The following is a 17,257-nucleotide window of genomic DNA, read 5'->3' as shown; positions in this document are numbered from 1 at the left end:
CAACACCTTCTGCAAGGCTGTGAAATGGTTCTTTCTCGCTCTAAAAAAAAAAAGTGTCAAGAGATCGGTTGCAGAACTAATTTAAGACAGGATTGGCAGTTGATGACAAGCCCCTGGGAGCGAGCCTGGTAGAAAGAAGAAGAGGAAGATGCTAACCCAATACTCCCTCGGCTTTTAAAACTATGTGGATTCTAGGACAATTCTACCCCCTGTGAGCATTTGATAATCAGCATAACCTCACCCTACAAGCCTCCTTTCTGTTTCCACCATGGTTTGTGCCAATTAAGAGGGTCCTAGTGCAAAAATAATACTTTTTGAAATGAGTTTCATCTAGGCAGTGTTAACACTTGGCAGAGAGTTGTGACATTCCACAGCTTTTCTTCAAGGAGGTGTCTTGCACTTCTAACTTGTGGGGTTGCAGGAAGGGCGGAGGGGTGCAAAAAAGAAACGCCGCCGTTATCTGACGCCACCAACACATAACACAAGCAAGAGAGGCCAAGTATAGGAAAGGAGGACATATTTTACGCCCACTGCCTTGGCAGGGGGAACTATTCAAATTCCCGCAAGAAGAAGAAGAAGAGGAAGAAGAAGAAGGAACAACAACAGATGCATGCACACACCTAACAGTAGTTAATTAGAAAGGGGGGGGGCAGAAATGAGAAGCTTCAATTTAGGGAATAAGCACAGTAATTGTGAGATACAATCTGCTGGGTTATTTTATGCTTTCCAGAGAAATGGTGAGTGGGAGGTGGGACTATTTTTCCCCTCTTCTTCATATGGGAACAACATGACATTTTGACAGTCTTGCCTGCTCCAATATCCAATGTGTGAGCCAGACTTCAGTGCAGATGGATGCACAGCAGGTGTGTGGTACGCAGAAGTCACCTGTGTGCACGCACAGAAACACCCAGCGGTGGTCCTGGCTCTAGCAGCAATGCCCGATCTACAGCAAACACTGCGTTTCCCTCAAAATGTTTCCATGCATCTCCCTAAAGGGAAGTTTTGACCTCGTTCGTTAAAGCCTTACTGTTCCCTAACCTCTTGTTGTGAGGTATCTCCTCAACATTCATTGGCTCACCCCCACACATGCAGCTGGGATAAAGGAAGATGGGGATGGAGATAGAGGGAAATCACATCCTATGGGGAAGGGAAGACACGAACTCTTCCCTGTCACAGAACACTGAAAGGTATCGAAACTCTTACTGGGGAGAAATCTGGTGTTCCGAATGGAATTCTGATTCCATCTCAATCAGCGCACCCAGATAGCATTTAAAATGCCTTCTTGTTTTATTTACAGGTCACAGCTATCCCACAATGGTAGAATAGAATGGCATTGAAATAGGCAGCTCCTTTCTATGCCATTTATTCCTCAAATTACCATACTAAACATATTGGTCCTCATAAAGACATAATTGACCCAGTGGTTTTCTTCCTGGTGAAAAACATTTATTGTAAAAGTGCCATGGGTACCAGCACAAAATGGCTGCCACCGACATCCACAAAGGTCCTCCATACAGGTGAGTACTGTCTCATAAAACTTTGGCCTCAGCTTATGGAAGACATCTGAAGGCAGCCCTGTTTAGGGAAGCTTTTAATGTTTAACAGACCATTGTATTTTAATATTTTGTTGGAAGCTGCCCAGAGTGGCTGGGGAAACCCAGCCAGATGGGCGGGGTATAAATAATAAGGTTGTTGTTGTTGTTGTTTTTGTTGTTATACACTCTGCCTTGAGTTCCAAACTGCATTTGTGCTAGCATGTTGGCACTGGTTCAGTGCAAAATAATGGGGTGTGCGTCTGAGCTTCCCTGATGCCAGGTGGGCAGTTAAACAAAACTTGCTGGAAAAGACACTGCAATGTCAACAGTGGTGTTTGCTGCTGGTGGATGTACGGCTGTGAAAATTGGCTGTATAACAGTGGCAGAGGTGTAAAAAAAAAGTAACGGGCAACTTTGGCACTCAGAAACGCTTGATTTTTCAACTTCTCTTATGCATAGTCATATTATGCTTGGACGTTATCAGTATCTTGAGCTACAGAGACAAATCCATTGAGCCTTTGTGAGAAGCAAGACCCCTGCTGCACAAGGACCCATGCAGCCTCACACAATTACTTTCATTTGGGCACCAAGTAGCCCTTTCTGTCTTCAGCACAACCCCTTCTCCCAAAGCCTCACAATGACAAGAGATTTACGAGACACACGCACACATACACGCACACCTATACACAAAAAGGACAAGTATGAAATTCGACAGCCAGGACAAGAAGAGCATCATGCCGAGAACTGAAGCAAGCAACTTATACTGAGGAGGACATCCATTCCTCTGGGTACACCGTGATAGACTAAAAACTGGTGATGGCCAAATACATCCTGGCATTGCAGGAGGAAATGCAGGGAGTAGCAGCAGCAGCTGGAAATTATGCAGGAAGTAGGAAAGGCAGCCAAACTAATAAACCCTGACCACTGCCTTTGAGTGAAAGCAAACAGCAAACCTGCACCCAAACTGTACAGGGCCACTTCTTTGTAGTTGACACCTTTGTGATTGGCTTCAAAGGCGGATTTATGAGAAACGTTCTGCTTGCCAGCTGACCTAGAAGCGTCTCTGTGGAAGGGGCTTTGTAGACGATACAAAACAGGCATGCTTCTACGCCTGATCCTGACCCCACATAAAGAACCAAGAAGGGAACAGCACCTCGCCCTAGCACACTTGCCCCCTAGCTGGGCACCGTCAGGGAATGCTCCACCCTTGGGACTTTTCTGTCACCAAGGCAAGCATCCGGGTTTGCATCGTGTGTGCTCACAGTTAACTTTTAGCTGAGCCCCGAGCCTATCTCACACAGTTTCAAGCATGCTTTATTGTTTTTAAGAACGACAATTTCATTTTCAACACCCCCGAGGGGTTGCTCACCTTCCAGTACACATGGCTGGAACAGAGCCTCCTCGGGTACACACGCCTTCTGCCACACATGGAAAGTTAGGTGTGAACCGATCCCTATGTGCCCACATCCACCCACAAGTATTATCTCCAATCATCAAAAAGAGGCAGACACGTTGCGTGGGTCCTGTAGGGATGCATGCTGCACTTTGAACACACTGGATGTGCTTCTCATGCCCTTTTGCATCTGCAAACACACTTGTGTGGGTGGTATAAACCGATTCTAACCAGTTGGCAAAGCTTTTGACAGGCAACACCCTACATCAGAAACACAAAGCAGACCTAGAAGTTGGTAGGTAGGGGTGTGTGTGTGTGTGTGTGTGTGTATGAGTGTGTGTATATATATGTATATGTATATGTACATGCATATATGTGTGTGTGTGTGTGTGTGTGGACTGAGCTCCCTGAGAAGGGAGAAAAACCAAGTAAGCAAGGTGAAAACAGAAAGATAACAGGAACACAAAATATGCCCCAATTACGGGAAAGAAAACACGAGACCCAGACATTTGTTAAACATAAGTACAACAAAAATCACTGATGGCAATGGATACAAATAAGAGGCATTTCTCTTTTTAAGAAATGCAGACCTCCATATGTAGATGTTCACATCTACATATACTACCTATTAGTCCACTTTGTGATTCTGATCGAACAGGCTACTATTGATCATCAAATAATTCTTAACAGGTATTCTGAACTGACGCCAACGGGCCTGCAACGCCAACTGCATTCTTTGTAGTCAGACTCCTGTGCCAGCCGAGAAGCTGAGATTCCTTAACTGCTCATTCCTAGTATGAGCAGCCAAAGAGGCTCTGCCGGTTACACACCTCACTTGTTCTCTCCTGCGTTTGCCCGTGCCTTGGCTTGTGAACGAGAGAAAGGGAGGGCTACACGAGGTCTGATGGGGCTCAGGAGGCTGCGCCGAATGCCAAGGCCGCCAGCTGCCTATCTCCAAAATAGACTCCTTCCTACGAAACCGCACGCCGAGTAAACCAGCTAATCTCTTAAGACCCTAGAAACAGATTTCGCGAAGATGCTGCTATATGAACTAGCGCCGCTAAGCCCTTGGAATGCATTTCCAAGGAAATACCAATTCTTTGCTGTACAGTGCCTAGTCACGATAGGAGGCTGGACACTGACAGGGCAGCAGATTACGGAAGGGGGCACCCTCCTGTAACTTAGTGTCCCCACACAGATGTTTTGGTCTACAGCTCACATTATCCCAAGCTGTAGTCAAAAGCATCTGAAGGACACCAGGTTGGGGGCAGCTGGATTAGGGTTTTCAGATAGGTCAAGGACCCTGTATTAGACCCCATATCTGAAACTGGGCACCCTGTTTCCTTGATAATGGGAGAACTGCTGGTAATGTCCAGCACAAACAAGAGAACAACTCTGGCTTCTATATTTCAGTGTTAATGGTAAAGTGTGCAAGGCTGTGGTATTTAGGTTACAGTAATGTGTGAGACTGATCTGACACTGATAAATCATAGAATTGTAGAGTTGGGAGGGACCCTGAGGATCATCTAGTCCAGCGGTTCTCAACCTGTGGGTTCCCAGATGTTGTTGGACTACAACTCCCATCATCCCTGAGCTCTGGCCTTGCTAGCTAGGGGTGATGGGAGTTGTAGTTCAACAACATCTGGGGACCCACAGGTTGAGAAAGGCTGATCTAGTCCAACCCCTCAATGAAGGAATATGCAGCCGTCTCATATGGGGATCGAACCTGCAACCTTTGATGTTATCAGAACTGTGCTCTAACCAACTGAGCTATCCAAATACACAACTCCGTTCTCTAATTAATACAAGAAAAGGAGATTCTGGCTAAACATCAGAAATAACTTTCTCATGGTAAGAGCTGTTCAACAGTTGAACAGACTCCCATGAGAAGTGGTGGTCTCTCCTTCCTTGGAGGTTTTCAAGCAGAGGTTGGATGGCCATCTGTCATGGGATGATCTCGTTGAGATTCCTGCATTGCAGGAGGTTGGACTAGCTGACCCTCTATGATTCTATGACTGAGTTGTCAATGGGTTTCAATGGGCATACTCTGAGTATGACTTACTAAACTTAAGCCTACGTTCTTAGAGACACTGGGATTGAGGTCCACATGGACATCAGTATTGGGGATCATATAGACCAGGGGTGGGGAAGTGGAGGCCCTTCAGATGTTACTGGATTCCTATCAGCCCCAGCTAACACACCCAATGGTTTGGGGTGATGGAATTGGCAGGACCACATGTCCCCCATTCATGATATAAGCTGAGCGCCAATGCATGCACAGATAGCACTCCTCTTGCCAGCAAACAAAAGGATGTGCAGGGCTGCTTCCCTAGATAAGGGCTAGGGATGGTGGAGGAGTCTGCTTGAAATGAGTTGCACATGAAATTTGCCAGTTCTGACCCAATCGAGCTTTGCCCACATCAGACCACCTCTTGGACTGCTTCAGGTAATATGCAATGCCTTATGCAACTGTTTTCTGGAAGCCAGAAATAAAACTACCACTATTAATGGGGGCACACTCTACACCTCTTGGGCTTAGCAACAGTCCACTGTAATTGTGTGCTGCTGCTACAATCAGCAGCTACTACTGGCAATAGCAGCAGCAACAGGAGCCTCTCTGCTATTCTGTTCTCTTTCAAATGGAAACGGCATCTGGCCCGTCTGAATCTGAAGATGATTGGCCTTGAGAATCAATGCTAGCTACCCAAACACAAACCTACTATGTTCACACCCTGCAAGAGAAACACAATGTTGTGAGGAAATGTTAGCAATGGCGTCGCGGTCCTTCAACGAGGCAAGACCCGTTCAGGCCAAGTCACTGCGGATACCCAGAACAGAAGTTTGTCGATTTCACCCCATGTATTTTTCAAAGTAACATTCACTGTATTATAAACGGTCAAGTGTTCCTACGGTGATTACAGGGAAATTGCTGGAGTGTCCACCACAGCAATAAATACTCACTGTTTACGGTACCTGCTAGTGCATTAATATTATTCAATCCAACAGTGGCTCCTGCCAATCCTTGGAGAGTCCCCAGAGAAGTCAAGGAATTCATGGCCGCCCCAGCTGTGGAATTTGCTGTTGATGCAGCCACTGAAGGCAAAAAAAAAAAAAAAAAAAAAAAGGAGAGGGAAATGGAGCGCCCAGTTATTCACCCACAAAGAACCATTAAGTTCCATGCACTCTCACAGTGATAAACCACAGAATTCCGGCTGCAACTGTAAGGAATCAGACAACCTCTAGTACTTGCTTTGATAACTTATGTTTTAAAAAAACCATAAAAGTAGCAGGCTAAAACCTAGGATCAAGTTACATGACACCCCTTTCTAGGACAAATGGACTTTTAAAACATAAATAAACTGAATTCATGGTAGTGTGTGTCACATTCAAGCCAATGCCAAGATGGGGAAAAAGAGAGCAGTCAAAGATGCAGAGTCGTGATGATCTGTTGTAACAATCTGTCCTATCATTAGACCAACCACAATTTGATGCCAGCCAAATGGGAAGAGGGATCCTTGGGGGGAAAGGGTGGGATAGAAATTGAATTAGTGAACAAATTAATAAAACAGCTTCTTAATTCCACTTGGGCTTACTTGAATAGGCTGTTGTTTTTATATAAATACATACTGTGCAACTCTGGAGTATAACGGAGGAGACCGGACGTAATCAGAATACAGTCATACCTCTTGTAGCATTCGCTTCATGTTGCAGATTTTCAGGTTGCGAACGCGGCAAACCCGGAAGTGTATATTTCCGGGTTTCACCACGCACGCATGCGCAGAAGCGTTCTGCGCACGTTGTGCATGCGCAGAAGCGCTCTATCGCGCTCCGTGCTTGCGCAGAAGTGCCGCTCTAGTTGCAGACTTTTTGGGGTGTGAACGGCACCCTGGAACGGATCGTGTCACTGTATTGTTTTCCTAGTGTAGATGTTGAGTGGCTTCCTTTAAGGAAACACATGCTCCAGGATTTTGTTGGGAAATTTGGAGCAATAAGATAGTTCAACAGTAAGATATCCCTTGCACATATTTTCTGGAAGCAATGGATACAACCAGACATACTTCTGAGTAAACATGCACATCAGTACAGTGTAAGGCTGCAGCCCTGAGGTGCGTGGAGTAAAAACTGAAAATGGTTCAATTGCCCTGTTCAAGAGTGAAACTGAGAGCAGGAAGAAAGAACACTCTTGTGTGCCTCTGTCCTTTTGCAGGACATTGGTTCCAAGTGGAACCAATCTGAAAAAAGGAGAATGGACAGGACAAGATTTTCATATTCTCAGGAGCAGGCCTAAATTCCTCTCCAGTATGGACGTGTGTATGTGTGTCCAGGGACCTTTTGAGTCCAAGTTGACTCCTGGTCCTTCCTTGGCATGCACTTGAACCTCCCTGACATCCCCTTTCCCTTTAGCCCTACCCAATTTAGTGCTCCAACATCAGCTGGGCCAGGGTGTTAGGTATCTTCTGGCTATGCGGTTGCATCCTAAATGTCCCTTGAACCCATTGTTCTTGCCTTTTACATCATGCATCTGTTGTGGCCATTTCCAGGAATGAATGCATAGTGAAAGCGACCCCGAGGGTGAGTTGCAACTGAGGAATCTCAACTAAAGCATTCATGGCAGACGGCCACCCAACCTCTGCTTAAAAACCTCGCCACCTCCCAGGGGAGACCGTTCCACTGTCAAACAGCTTTTACTGTCAGAAAGTTCTTTCTGGTGTATGATGTTAGTAGACTGTTCTCATACCACACCGAATCAGTGGGAAGAAGTCCAGATTTCCTACTCAGCCGGTACTATATATATGCACAAATAATTTAGTTCTGCAAATTGGACACTGAAATCATTGCCTGGGCTGGGAGCATAACTATTTGCCCCTCCACTCCTTAGATAAAATGGTTGTGTCCAGTTGACTGTATTAGTAGCTGACATATTGCTCAAAACACAATGAGGCAGGTTGCAAGTATGATGAAGAACTTCTAAGGTGGTTGAATAGGGGCTGTTGGCTACACCTTTAATGAACATGAAATTATGAGTGGAGTTATTCCTTTTCATAAGGTGCACATATAGCAGGAGGTGCTTACGCTGATGTTGGCATTAGGGCTGGGTGATTTATCGTCCAAAACCGATTTGAAATCCATATTGTGATATCGATTTCATATGTTTTGACCTGACAATATATAGCAAATCATGATGTATATGTGTGTGTGTGTGTATGCTATGCAAAAATCACAGTGTGGGAAATACTGTGAAGCCAGATAATGCTTCTCTCAATTCCTACAGCCACTGTTAACTCTTCCATTTTATTATATTATAAATTATTTATAATTTATTATTTATACCCCACCCATCTGGGCAACGAATCAGAACAGGCACTGGCAAAAATCATGATACAGGGAAAACTGTGAAGCCAGCCAATGCCTCTACATAGCTCCATCCTTATTTCAGACATATATCGGTAGATAGCAATGTTTAGCTGGTGATGTATCACGCTGTTGAAAACCAGGCATCGCCCAGCCCTAGTTGACACGGCAAGCGATGCTTTCATTAACTAACGCCATATTCATTAACAGCTAGTGAAAATCTATTTGATACTGGAAGTGGGGGGAAATTACAAATTGATGTCTTCCAGAACTCCCACCACAGTGAATCAAGCAGACACTCAAACTCTTGTTGTTCTGAAATGAATAATCTCACAGCAGTGCTTAATAAACAGCTGGAAGTTGTCCCTGGATTCCTAGAAAATTTGATGTACTGACAGCATAATGCTTCCAGGCAGCTTTTCTTGATGTTGCTGCCCCATTGTTGGTTAGCCTAATTGTTACAGAAGATGAAATGTATAACATTCACACATCCAGGGGTTTTGCCTTCAGGAGTTATACTTTGGCAGCTCTTTGTCTTGGTCACAGCAAATTGATTCTTTTCTCTGTTTTTTTTGCTGGGAATGTTATCCCCTGAACATTAATAGATTGCAAAAGGGAAGTATTCTTGAAGCAATGAATGAATCATGATGACATTCCCTGGGTATGTTCAATGAAAATGCATGTGGGCAACTGCAAATGTAATTGCAGCTCTTATTAAGAGCCAGTGTGGTGTAGTGGTTAAGAGCAGTGGACTCGTAATCTGGTGAACCAGGTTCGCGTCTCCGCTCCTCCACATGCAGCTGCTGGGTGACCTTGGGCTAGTCACACTTCTCTGAAGTCTCTCAGCCTCACTCACCTCACAGAGTGGTTGTTGTGGGGGAGGAGTGGAAAGGAGATTGTTGGCCGCTTTGAGACTCCTTAGGGTAGTGATAAAGCGGGATATCAAATCCAAACTCTTTTCTCTCTCTTCTAATTGCTAGGTTATATCCCTTCTCCCTGAGACACTAGCCTTCTGTCTGCAGGGATCTTTATTTGCTATGGGGAAACATTTCATTATTGATACCCCACCCTCTGCACATGCTGTCTCTAGTGATACAGCCCAGAAACAAATCAAACCCTCAAAGTGAGAGCTATGATTGAAATGTATTCCACTCCTCTTTTTGTAAAAAAACCCCCACCATACAATAGCACAATATTCTGCCTCTTAGAAGGCAATTGGCAATTTAGGTATCTGTTTGTTTTCTGCGTCGTGACCTACAGCAACTTTGTGGGGAGATTTCCATTGGATAAATGATGAGGTAAACCCCTTCTCGCACCTTCAAGGCTGTGATTCAGTCTTCACCCCATGGATGCACAGGCAAATAAGAACACATTGGGAGATCAGATTACTGATCATCCATACCATGTCTAGTTTAGCCCTAAAAGGTTGGACAAATTCTTAGAGGAGAAATATTACTTATCTCTCTTAGTTTAGACCTACAGAGACTATTTTGCTTTGAAAAATTGGATTTTCCCTGCGCAACTAGGTTTGTGCTGCAATTCCCACATGCGCTACACATGGGGATAAAGTAAATCCCATTGAAAACAGAGGTCCTTCCTGAGTGTACAGGTTTTGGGCTCCACTGCTATTCAAGGATCACGTTGGCTTTAACCAACTGCCTGAAGATGGGGAATTGTGCAAGGAATTTAATCTCTAAGGAATTTAATCTCTCTCTCCCTCTCCCTCCCTGTATAACTCCAGTGAACTGAGGCTGCCTGCAAACCTAAAGGTAAAGGTAAAGAGACCCCTGACCATTAGGTCCAGTCGTGGCCGACTCTGGGGTTGCGGCGCTCATCTCGCTTTACTGTCCACAGACAGCTTCCGGGTCATGTGGCCAGCATGACTAAGCCACTTCTGGCGAACCAGAGCAGCACATGGAAACGCCGTTTACCTTCCCGCCGGAGTGGTACCTATTTATCTACTTGCACTTTGACGTGCTTTCGAACTGCTAGGTTGGCAGGAGCAGGGACCGAGCAACGGGAGCTCACCCCGTCATGGGGATTCGAACCGCTGACCTTCTGATCGGCAAGTCCTAGGCTCTGTGGTTTAATCCACAGCGCCACCCGCATCCCATGCCTGCAATCTTACACCCACTTAAAAGGGAGTAAGCCCTATTGCAAGGCTGAGAAACTTGCTGCCCTCCAGATATTGTTGGATTCCAGCTTCCATCGGATTCCACCAGCATGGTTAAGGGTCAAGGCTGATGGGAGCTGGAACCAACATTGGGAGAGGCATGGGCTCACTGTCACTGCCTTGTTGAATTCAGAGATGCTTACTCGGAATAGACATGTTTAGGATTGCGCCGTGAGGGTCCAAAACCCCACGAGCTCCAATTATTCCATGTGATAATAACCACATTCTGAGTTTTTAGTTGATTCCTGGAAGGTTATGTGTTTTTAAAAAACTTCTTGGATACGACTGAAAATGTGGAGGGGGGTGGATTTAATCCCTTTGCTGAAGGTAAACCTGGGTGGCGATTCAAAAGAGCACATCAATCCAGCTATTGAGCATGAGTGACTGGCATTAAGCTACCTGCCCTTTGCAGAAATCTATCTCCAGCCAACCAGAATATTTACTTCATTCAAACTGCATTACTGCATGTTGTGAAAAACTGCATCTATTAAATTCAGCTGGGGGGAAAGCATACTGACTAGAATGTCCGTTTGATTTTATAAATGGCCCATAGCTTGCATTAACAGCATGCCTAAGAATCAAAAATGATTCGCCCCTCCTTTTGATCTTTCACTAGGCGGTGATAAAACGGAAAGCTTTCTTTCCAGCAAGCTTTCTGGAATGTTGCACTAAAAGAGCCATGGAAAAATCAAGCGAGGGACCCTCATCCTGTTTCCAGCAGCGGCTAGACATGTGCTTGCAGAAAGCCTGCAGGAAACAGTCTTTTCATGTCGACAGTCCACAGCTCCTGCTGTTTGGTTCCAACTTAGTTCTCAAAGGTTCTGTAAGACAGACTACAACGGGCAAAATTTGCAACCATTTGTTAAAGCTACTGCACCGGCTACACCCATTCCTTGAGATGTAAAAGTGCTCAGAAACTTTACCCGGCTCAAAGAACTGCAGCCAGATTGTTGACCAGGGCTAGTTATAGAGAGCATACAGCCGTTAGGGTTTCTTTGAAATGTCCTATACAGGTGTATCAAGATAACAGGTCCTGTTTGGCTTTGCTGAACTCAGAGAGTTGCAAGCAAAGAACCAAATACTTGCAGAAGCAAATACTTGCAGATTGTGTTACATCATGCAAGAGAGTGTATTCAGAAAGGACTCATTCAGGTGTCCTACATGTCCTACATGGGTTCTGAGCTCTTCGGGAGAGGCCCTCCCCTCGGGTCGTGCCACTCTCACAGGCACACTTGGTGGGGGTGAGGGAAAGGGCCTTCTCGGTGGTGGCTCCTCTCAGACTACTTTGGAACTCCCTCTCTAGAGAAGCCAGTCTGGCTCCCTCCTTGCTGTCCTTCTGCAAACAGGTGAAGACTTTCTTGATTTTTGCACACACACACCCGGGTCTGCGGCCTTGGAGGGAGCCAACCTACCCAACCCCTAGGGATGCCCCAGGTCTTTCCCATCCCTACTTAGAGATTGGGGGATGGGGAATTGAACCTGTGGACTTCTGTGGTCAAGGCATTGGCTCTGCCACAGAGCTATGGCTCTCTCTGCCCCCCAGGGATATACTTACAGCAGCTGCAGTGTGTAAAAGGAGTATGCGTGTGCTGCGTGGGACTTTCATGGTTATGTATCCCTGTGACAGAAGCACAACATGGAGGGGAAGGCCTCTGGACTTTGCATAGCAAATGGGTGAAAACTGCTTAAAAAAAACTGACCGTCTGCTAGAAAGGTCCTCACTCTCATTTCATCTTCCAGGCAGGTATTTGTCAGTTTGGGGGATACGGGCAGGTAAAGGAGCCCTTTGTGGTTGGAAGACAACTGCAGCGGACTCCCAAATGCTGAAATAAAAACAGGGACAGAAGAAAATGTCCAAGATCAGCGTCCCATTGCCCCCAAATTGCCAGTAACCAGGCAGGTCACTTCTTACCTCACCTGAAGATTAGCTTTGTAATGAGTAACAGTGGCTGATATAACGAACTTCTCTGATAGTCTGTTTATTTTATTTTTAAAGATCAAGCTGCGTTCTGATGTAAATTGGTTCCCTGTGTCAGCTTGCACATTAAATGAAAAAGTGCTTCCTTCACTTACATTTGTCTTAGGACAGTCTACATAAAGTAAGAAAAGTGTTTGCTAACCTTATCGGGTAGACTCCCTCCGGTTGAGAGCTGGAATGCTGCACATAACTAATGCCCCTATTACATTACAGCACCTTTCCAAGAACTCAGTTAATTAGCCTTTGATGGATTAGACGTCCCTTAATATGCCACAAAACATCTAGGCCCACACAAAAAAATGTGCCGGCGCTTTTGAGCGAACTGCGAGACCTGGTGCTTGTGGTTGCAACGAGCCACTTAATATTAAAGCTCCTTCAGGTGTGGAGTTTTATTAAGCTTCAAATTAATTCTGATGGCTTAGAACTCACAGCCTGCTCCTGGTCAGTGCTTCTCATAAATCGCTGTTGCGTACAAGGTAGCATGTCTACCCTGTGCGCTGCATAGCTGACAGCAGCGCTTGATGACGCCGTGGCAGCAAATAACCCGAACAAGCCAGCAATATAGCTGTGTGCTGGTTTGTACGTGCAGAATGTCTAAATAGTCTTCCTCTGAGTCTTGTGTGACTGTGTGAGTGCAGATATGGATCTTAGATGCGTGTGGGATGGGCCCAGAGTATGAATCAGCTTAGCGCTTCCGGATCCATTGACCGCCCCGGGCCCCAATGTAGCATAGAGAGACTGCAGTACTTTCCAACATTTCACTGGCAAATAATTTGGTGGGAAGGAGGTATTCCGGTAGCATCCCTATTCTTATGCCAGAGATAATAGCCCAACCTAGGGTTGCCATATTTAGAAAAGTGAAAATCCGGACAAAAGTTGTTGAGCAGGTTTTGGCAAAGCTGTTAAGCTATTTTCTCAAATTAAAAAAAGGAGAGATTTTAAACTATTTTTGAAAGAAATTCACAAAAATCTACATTCCTGGCATGTCTGAATTTCAGCAATTTCTGTCCGGACGCTGTTTAAGATGGCTGAATACCAGCTATGTATGGCAACCCTACCACAACCTCTTCTCTCTAACACACACACTATTGCAAATGGTGGAAAGGTTCTATTCTACTGTATGTTGTGTTCATCTGATCCACCCTAGCTTCTCCTGTAGAGAAGGACAAAACACACCTGTTGTTAAAAAATATATCAGTGTGACCAGCAGATAGAACGCAGGGCAGGGCAGTGCAGATACAAACAGGCACAAATCTCAATAGATGGAAACACTGGGAACCAGTGTCCCTGCACCCTGATGCTGTCTCCCATGTAAAATCGAGGTCAAGGCTGCCATTCAAAGGTGCTTGGAACACCCAAGCCACACTTCTGCACATACTGTGGCTATCATAATGACAGGCATTTTGACTGCTTAGTCAGCTTAATAATAAGGGCTATAAACGCCATCTCCAACTCCTTGAAAGATTCCATCAGCGGTGTCTCCGAAAAATTTTACACATCACTTGGGAAGACAGGCAAACTAATATCAGTGTACTGGAAGAAGCAAAGATCGCCAGTGTTGAAGCAATGATTCTTCAACATCAACTTCACTGGACTGGTCATGTTGTGCAGATGCCTGATGATCGTCTCCCAAAGCAACTACTCTATTCTGAACTTAAAAATGGAAAGCGTAATGCTGGTGGTCAACAAAATAGGTTTAAAGACTATCTCAAGGCAAATCTTAAAAAATGTAGTATAAACACCAACAATTGGGAAACACTGGCCTGCGAGTGCTCCAGTTGGAGAACAGCCTTTACCAAAGGTGTCATGGGCTTTGAAGACACTCGAACTCAGGATGCAAGGGAGAAACGTGCTAAGAGGAAGACACGCTTGGCAAATCCACACCGTAACCAATGTCCCCACTGTGGAAGGATGTGTGGATCCAGAATTGGCCTCCACAGTCACCTACAGACTCATTGTTAAAACTGTGTTGATGGAAGACAATCTTACTCGGCTACGAGTGATCACCAAAGAAGAGAAGAAAGAAGAAGGGCTAGGGCCAAACTAGACATGACAAGGGAGGTGTGTGGTAAGTGTTGCATAGTGTGAATGTACCTGTGCGTTTCCCCCTGCAGCAGAGGAAAAGAGGCCTTTTTCCAGCCTGAGAAACGCAACCTTCCAGGGGCCGCGTGGGGTGGGGCCAGAGGCACGAGAAGGCACAAGGTATGTGACTTTGTACAGGAGGCTGTCTTCCAGCCACACAAAAGCCAGAGGTTTCTACAGACATGCAGATCTCCAACCAGGGACAAGAAATCCCTTCTTATACTTCAAGAACACATTTCAGCCAAGAGGCCTGACCTGGGTAGGTACCAAAGATACTCAGAAAGACCGAGAGGGCTTCACTTGCCCAAGGACCAGCAGTTCTGCACCCATTCCACAAGGTAACAGATACAAAGGAGAGGGAGGAATTGAAAGTGAAAATTAAATGGGATTTACAATTTAAAATAGAACAAGAGAAAGGGGGAAATGCTACTTTGAGCTTCATAAACTGCTGGAAGATCCTTCCGGGTTGTGAATCTTCTGCATCACACAGCACTCAGAAGTTGAGCAGGACTAAAAAAAAAAAATCCCGAAAACCTAATTTTACTTCTTTTCACGCCTTTTCAGAACCAGCTTGAATTAGGTGACTCTATTCATGTTTTCCGGATATATTTATTATCACCGAGTGCAATAAAACAAATGTCAGCGTGTTCCTTACATGGGAAAATATTTTGTGGATTTTTAGAGGAATAAGATGCAGGATTTTGAAAACAGCCATCTCCCAAGATGAGCCATCTACATTGATTCATTTGGAAAACTGTCATACAGGTACAGTTATTTTTAGATAATTTTTGGAAGCGAATCATAGATAGCACAGTGGGTGTACTGGCCTATAACAAAATGTCACTGTGGCAGGCTTGAACTGCCTATTGGAGAGACACGCATTGTGCCGAAGTGAACAAATAAAGAAAAAGCTTTTAAAGAATGTTGGGCACAGACGTTTTGTGATGCTTCTCTGCTGAAGCTTCTTAAACTTTCTATAAAAATGGGCTGCATTTCAAACAATTGTGTTCTAAACTTGAATGCTTTTACCTAACAAAGGCAACCTTTTGTGCGATGGATAACATAATGAATAACCCATAAATCATTTAACTGCATCCCGAGGGAGAAGAAGAGAGATTCTGTGCAAATAGATTTTTCAGCAGGCGGACTGGTCAAGAATGCTAGAGACAATCATCTACATTTATCTGGGAGATCAAGTGAATTAATTGTAGCAAAACAGGCGACAACTGCTTTTATCAATCTTGTAGGAAGTTTAGAAGAATGGTTGCCAAGCTGATGAGGTACTTAAAAGGCAGGTAAAGGTCTTGCCAACAAAGGTCCGTATAGTAAAAGCTATGGTTTTCCCAGTAGTGATGTATGGAAGTGAGAGCTGGACCATAAAGAAGGCTGATCGCCAAAGAATGGATGCTTTTGAATTCTGGTTCTGGAGGAGACTTTTGAGAGTCCCATGGACTGCAAGAAGATCAAACCTCTCCATTCTGAAGGAAATCAGCCCTGAGTGCTCACTGGAAGGACAGATTGTGAAGCTGAAGCTCCAATACTTTGGCCAACTCATGAGAAGAGAAGACTCCCTGGAAAAGACCCTGATGTTGGGAAAGATGGAGGGCACAAGGAGAAGGGGACGACAGAGGACAAGATGGTTGGACAGTGTTCTCGAAGCTACCAGCATGAGTTTGACCAAACTTTGGGAGGCAGTGGAAGGCAGGAGTGCCTGGCGTGCTCTGGTCCATGGGGTCACAAAGAGTCGGACATGACTTAACAACTAAACAACAGCAACAAAGATCTGTGGATATACAAGGCCAACACCGGTATATCTCTAATCACCTGCAGGAAATGCAGGGCTCAAAGGCTGCAGTGGGCAGTCTGATGCTTCACAGAATCATAGAGTTGGAAGAAGGATGCAGGAATCTCAGCTAAAGCATCCATGGTAGATGGCCACCCAACCTCTGCTTTTAGACCTCCAAGGAAGGAGAGGGAGACTGTTCCAATGAAGAGCCCTGCTGAATTAGGAGTCTCTCTCTCTCTCTCTCTCTCTCTCTCTCTCTGTGTGTGTGTGTGTGTGTACGTGTTGGACAATTCAGAGGGAAACAGGAGCAGAAATGGCTGAAGTTCACTTATTTAAGCCTCGTGTGAAACGGAAATCATTCCAGCAAATATCACCAGTATTGTTGTTGGTTTCAATCTGCAATTTTGCACTGCATTTCCTTTGCATTGAAATGAATGGCCTTTGCTCTGAAATGGGACAGTGTGGATAGCATAGTTACTTATATAAAATTCTGCCATGGCAAGACAAATGGCACCATTTTTGTTGTTGTTGGGAGCTGTACTGCAGTGGAACGGAAGCAGTGCTGCATGTGACAAATATGGGAAGGATCAGAAATCAGCGCCTTCTTACATTCCTACCAGAGTGGGTGGGTGAGCTCCAGCGTTACTTTAAAAATTTAGGGGTCAGTCCTTGGAATCTCCAAGGTCAGATTTTGGGTCAGATCCATGCCTGAAATCCTGGAGGTCAGAAGCAAAGCTGGATGCTCAGTCTGAAGTCCAAATAAGAGACCCGAGCCCAAAACCTCATGCCGCTTCCTCAAGGCTACCTAAACCTGCAAATCCTATAAACCTATACATGCCGATCTTATAGCCTCATTCATCACAATTTTATGTCATTAAATTAGCCAGCCTGCCACTTTTGTTGTAATAAAACAAGAAACGGTCTCTAGGTGAAAAGCAATCGGCTGTTCAATTAAAGT

At 45.0% G+C, this 17,257-nt stretch overlaps 1 protein-coding gene across 50 annotated transcripts in view; it reads right to left on the bottom strand.

The window, feature by feature from the left end:
• Positions 1–17,257, bottom strand: part of CELF2 (CUGBP Elav-like family member 2) — a 524,207-nt gene that overhangs the window by 16,288 nt on the left and 490,662 nt on the right. For 17 of the 50 annotated variants that reach the window (XM_083700428.1, XM_083700387.1, XM_083700398.1 and 14 more), the window contains 2 exons: positions 12,154–12,276; positions 5,890–6,021 (listed from right to left, as the gene is read on the bottom strand). In XM_083700428.1, the coding sequence (XP_083556554.1) occupies positions 5,890–6,021; positions 12,154–12,276 (255 nt within the window). The remainder of the gene's footprint in view (positions 1–5,889; positions 6,022–12,153; positions 12,277–17,257) is intronic. The other 33 variants (XM_083700404.1, XM_083700410.1, XM_083700411.1 and 30 more) reach the window with 3 other exon arrangements.

The sequence above is a fragment of the Podarcis gaigeae genome (assembly GCF_964106915.1).
Source record: "Podarcis gaigeae genome assembly, chromosome: 10".
NCBI classification, from domain to species: Eukaryota; Metazoa; Chordata; class Lepidosauria; order Squamata; family Lacertidae; genus Podarcis; species Podarcis gaigeae.
This window is presented reverse-complemented; position numbering and strand designations above follow the sequence as displayed.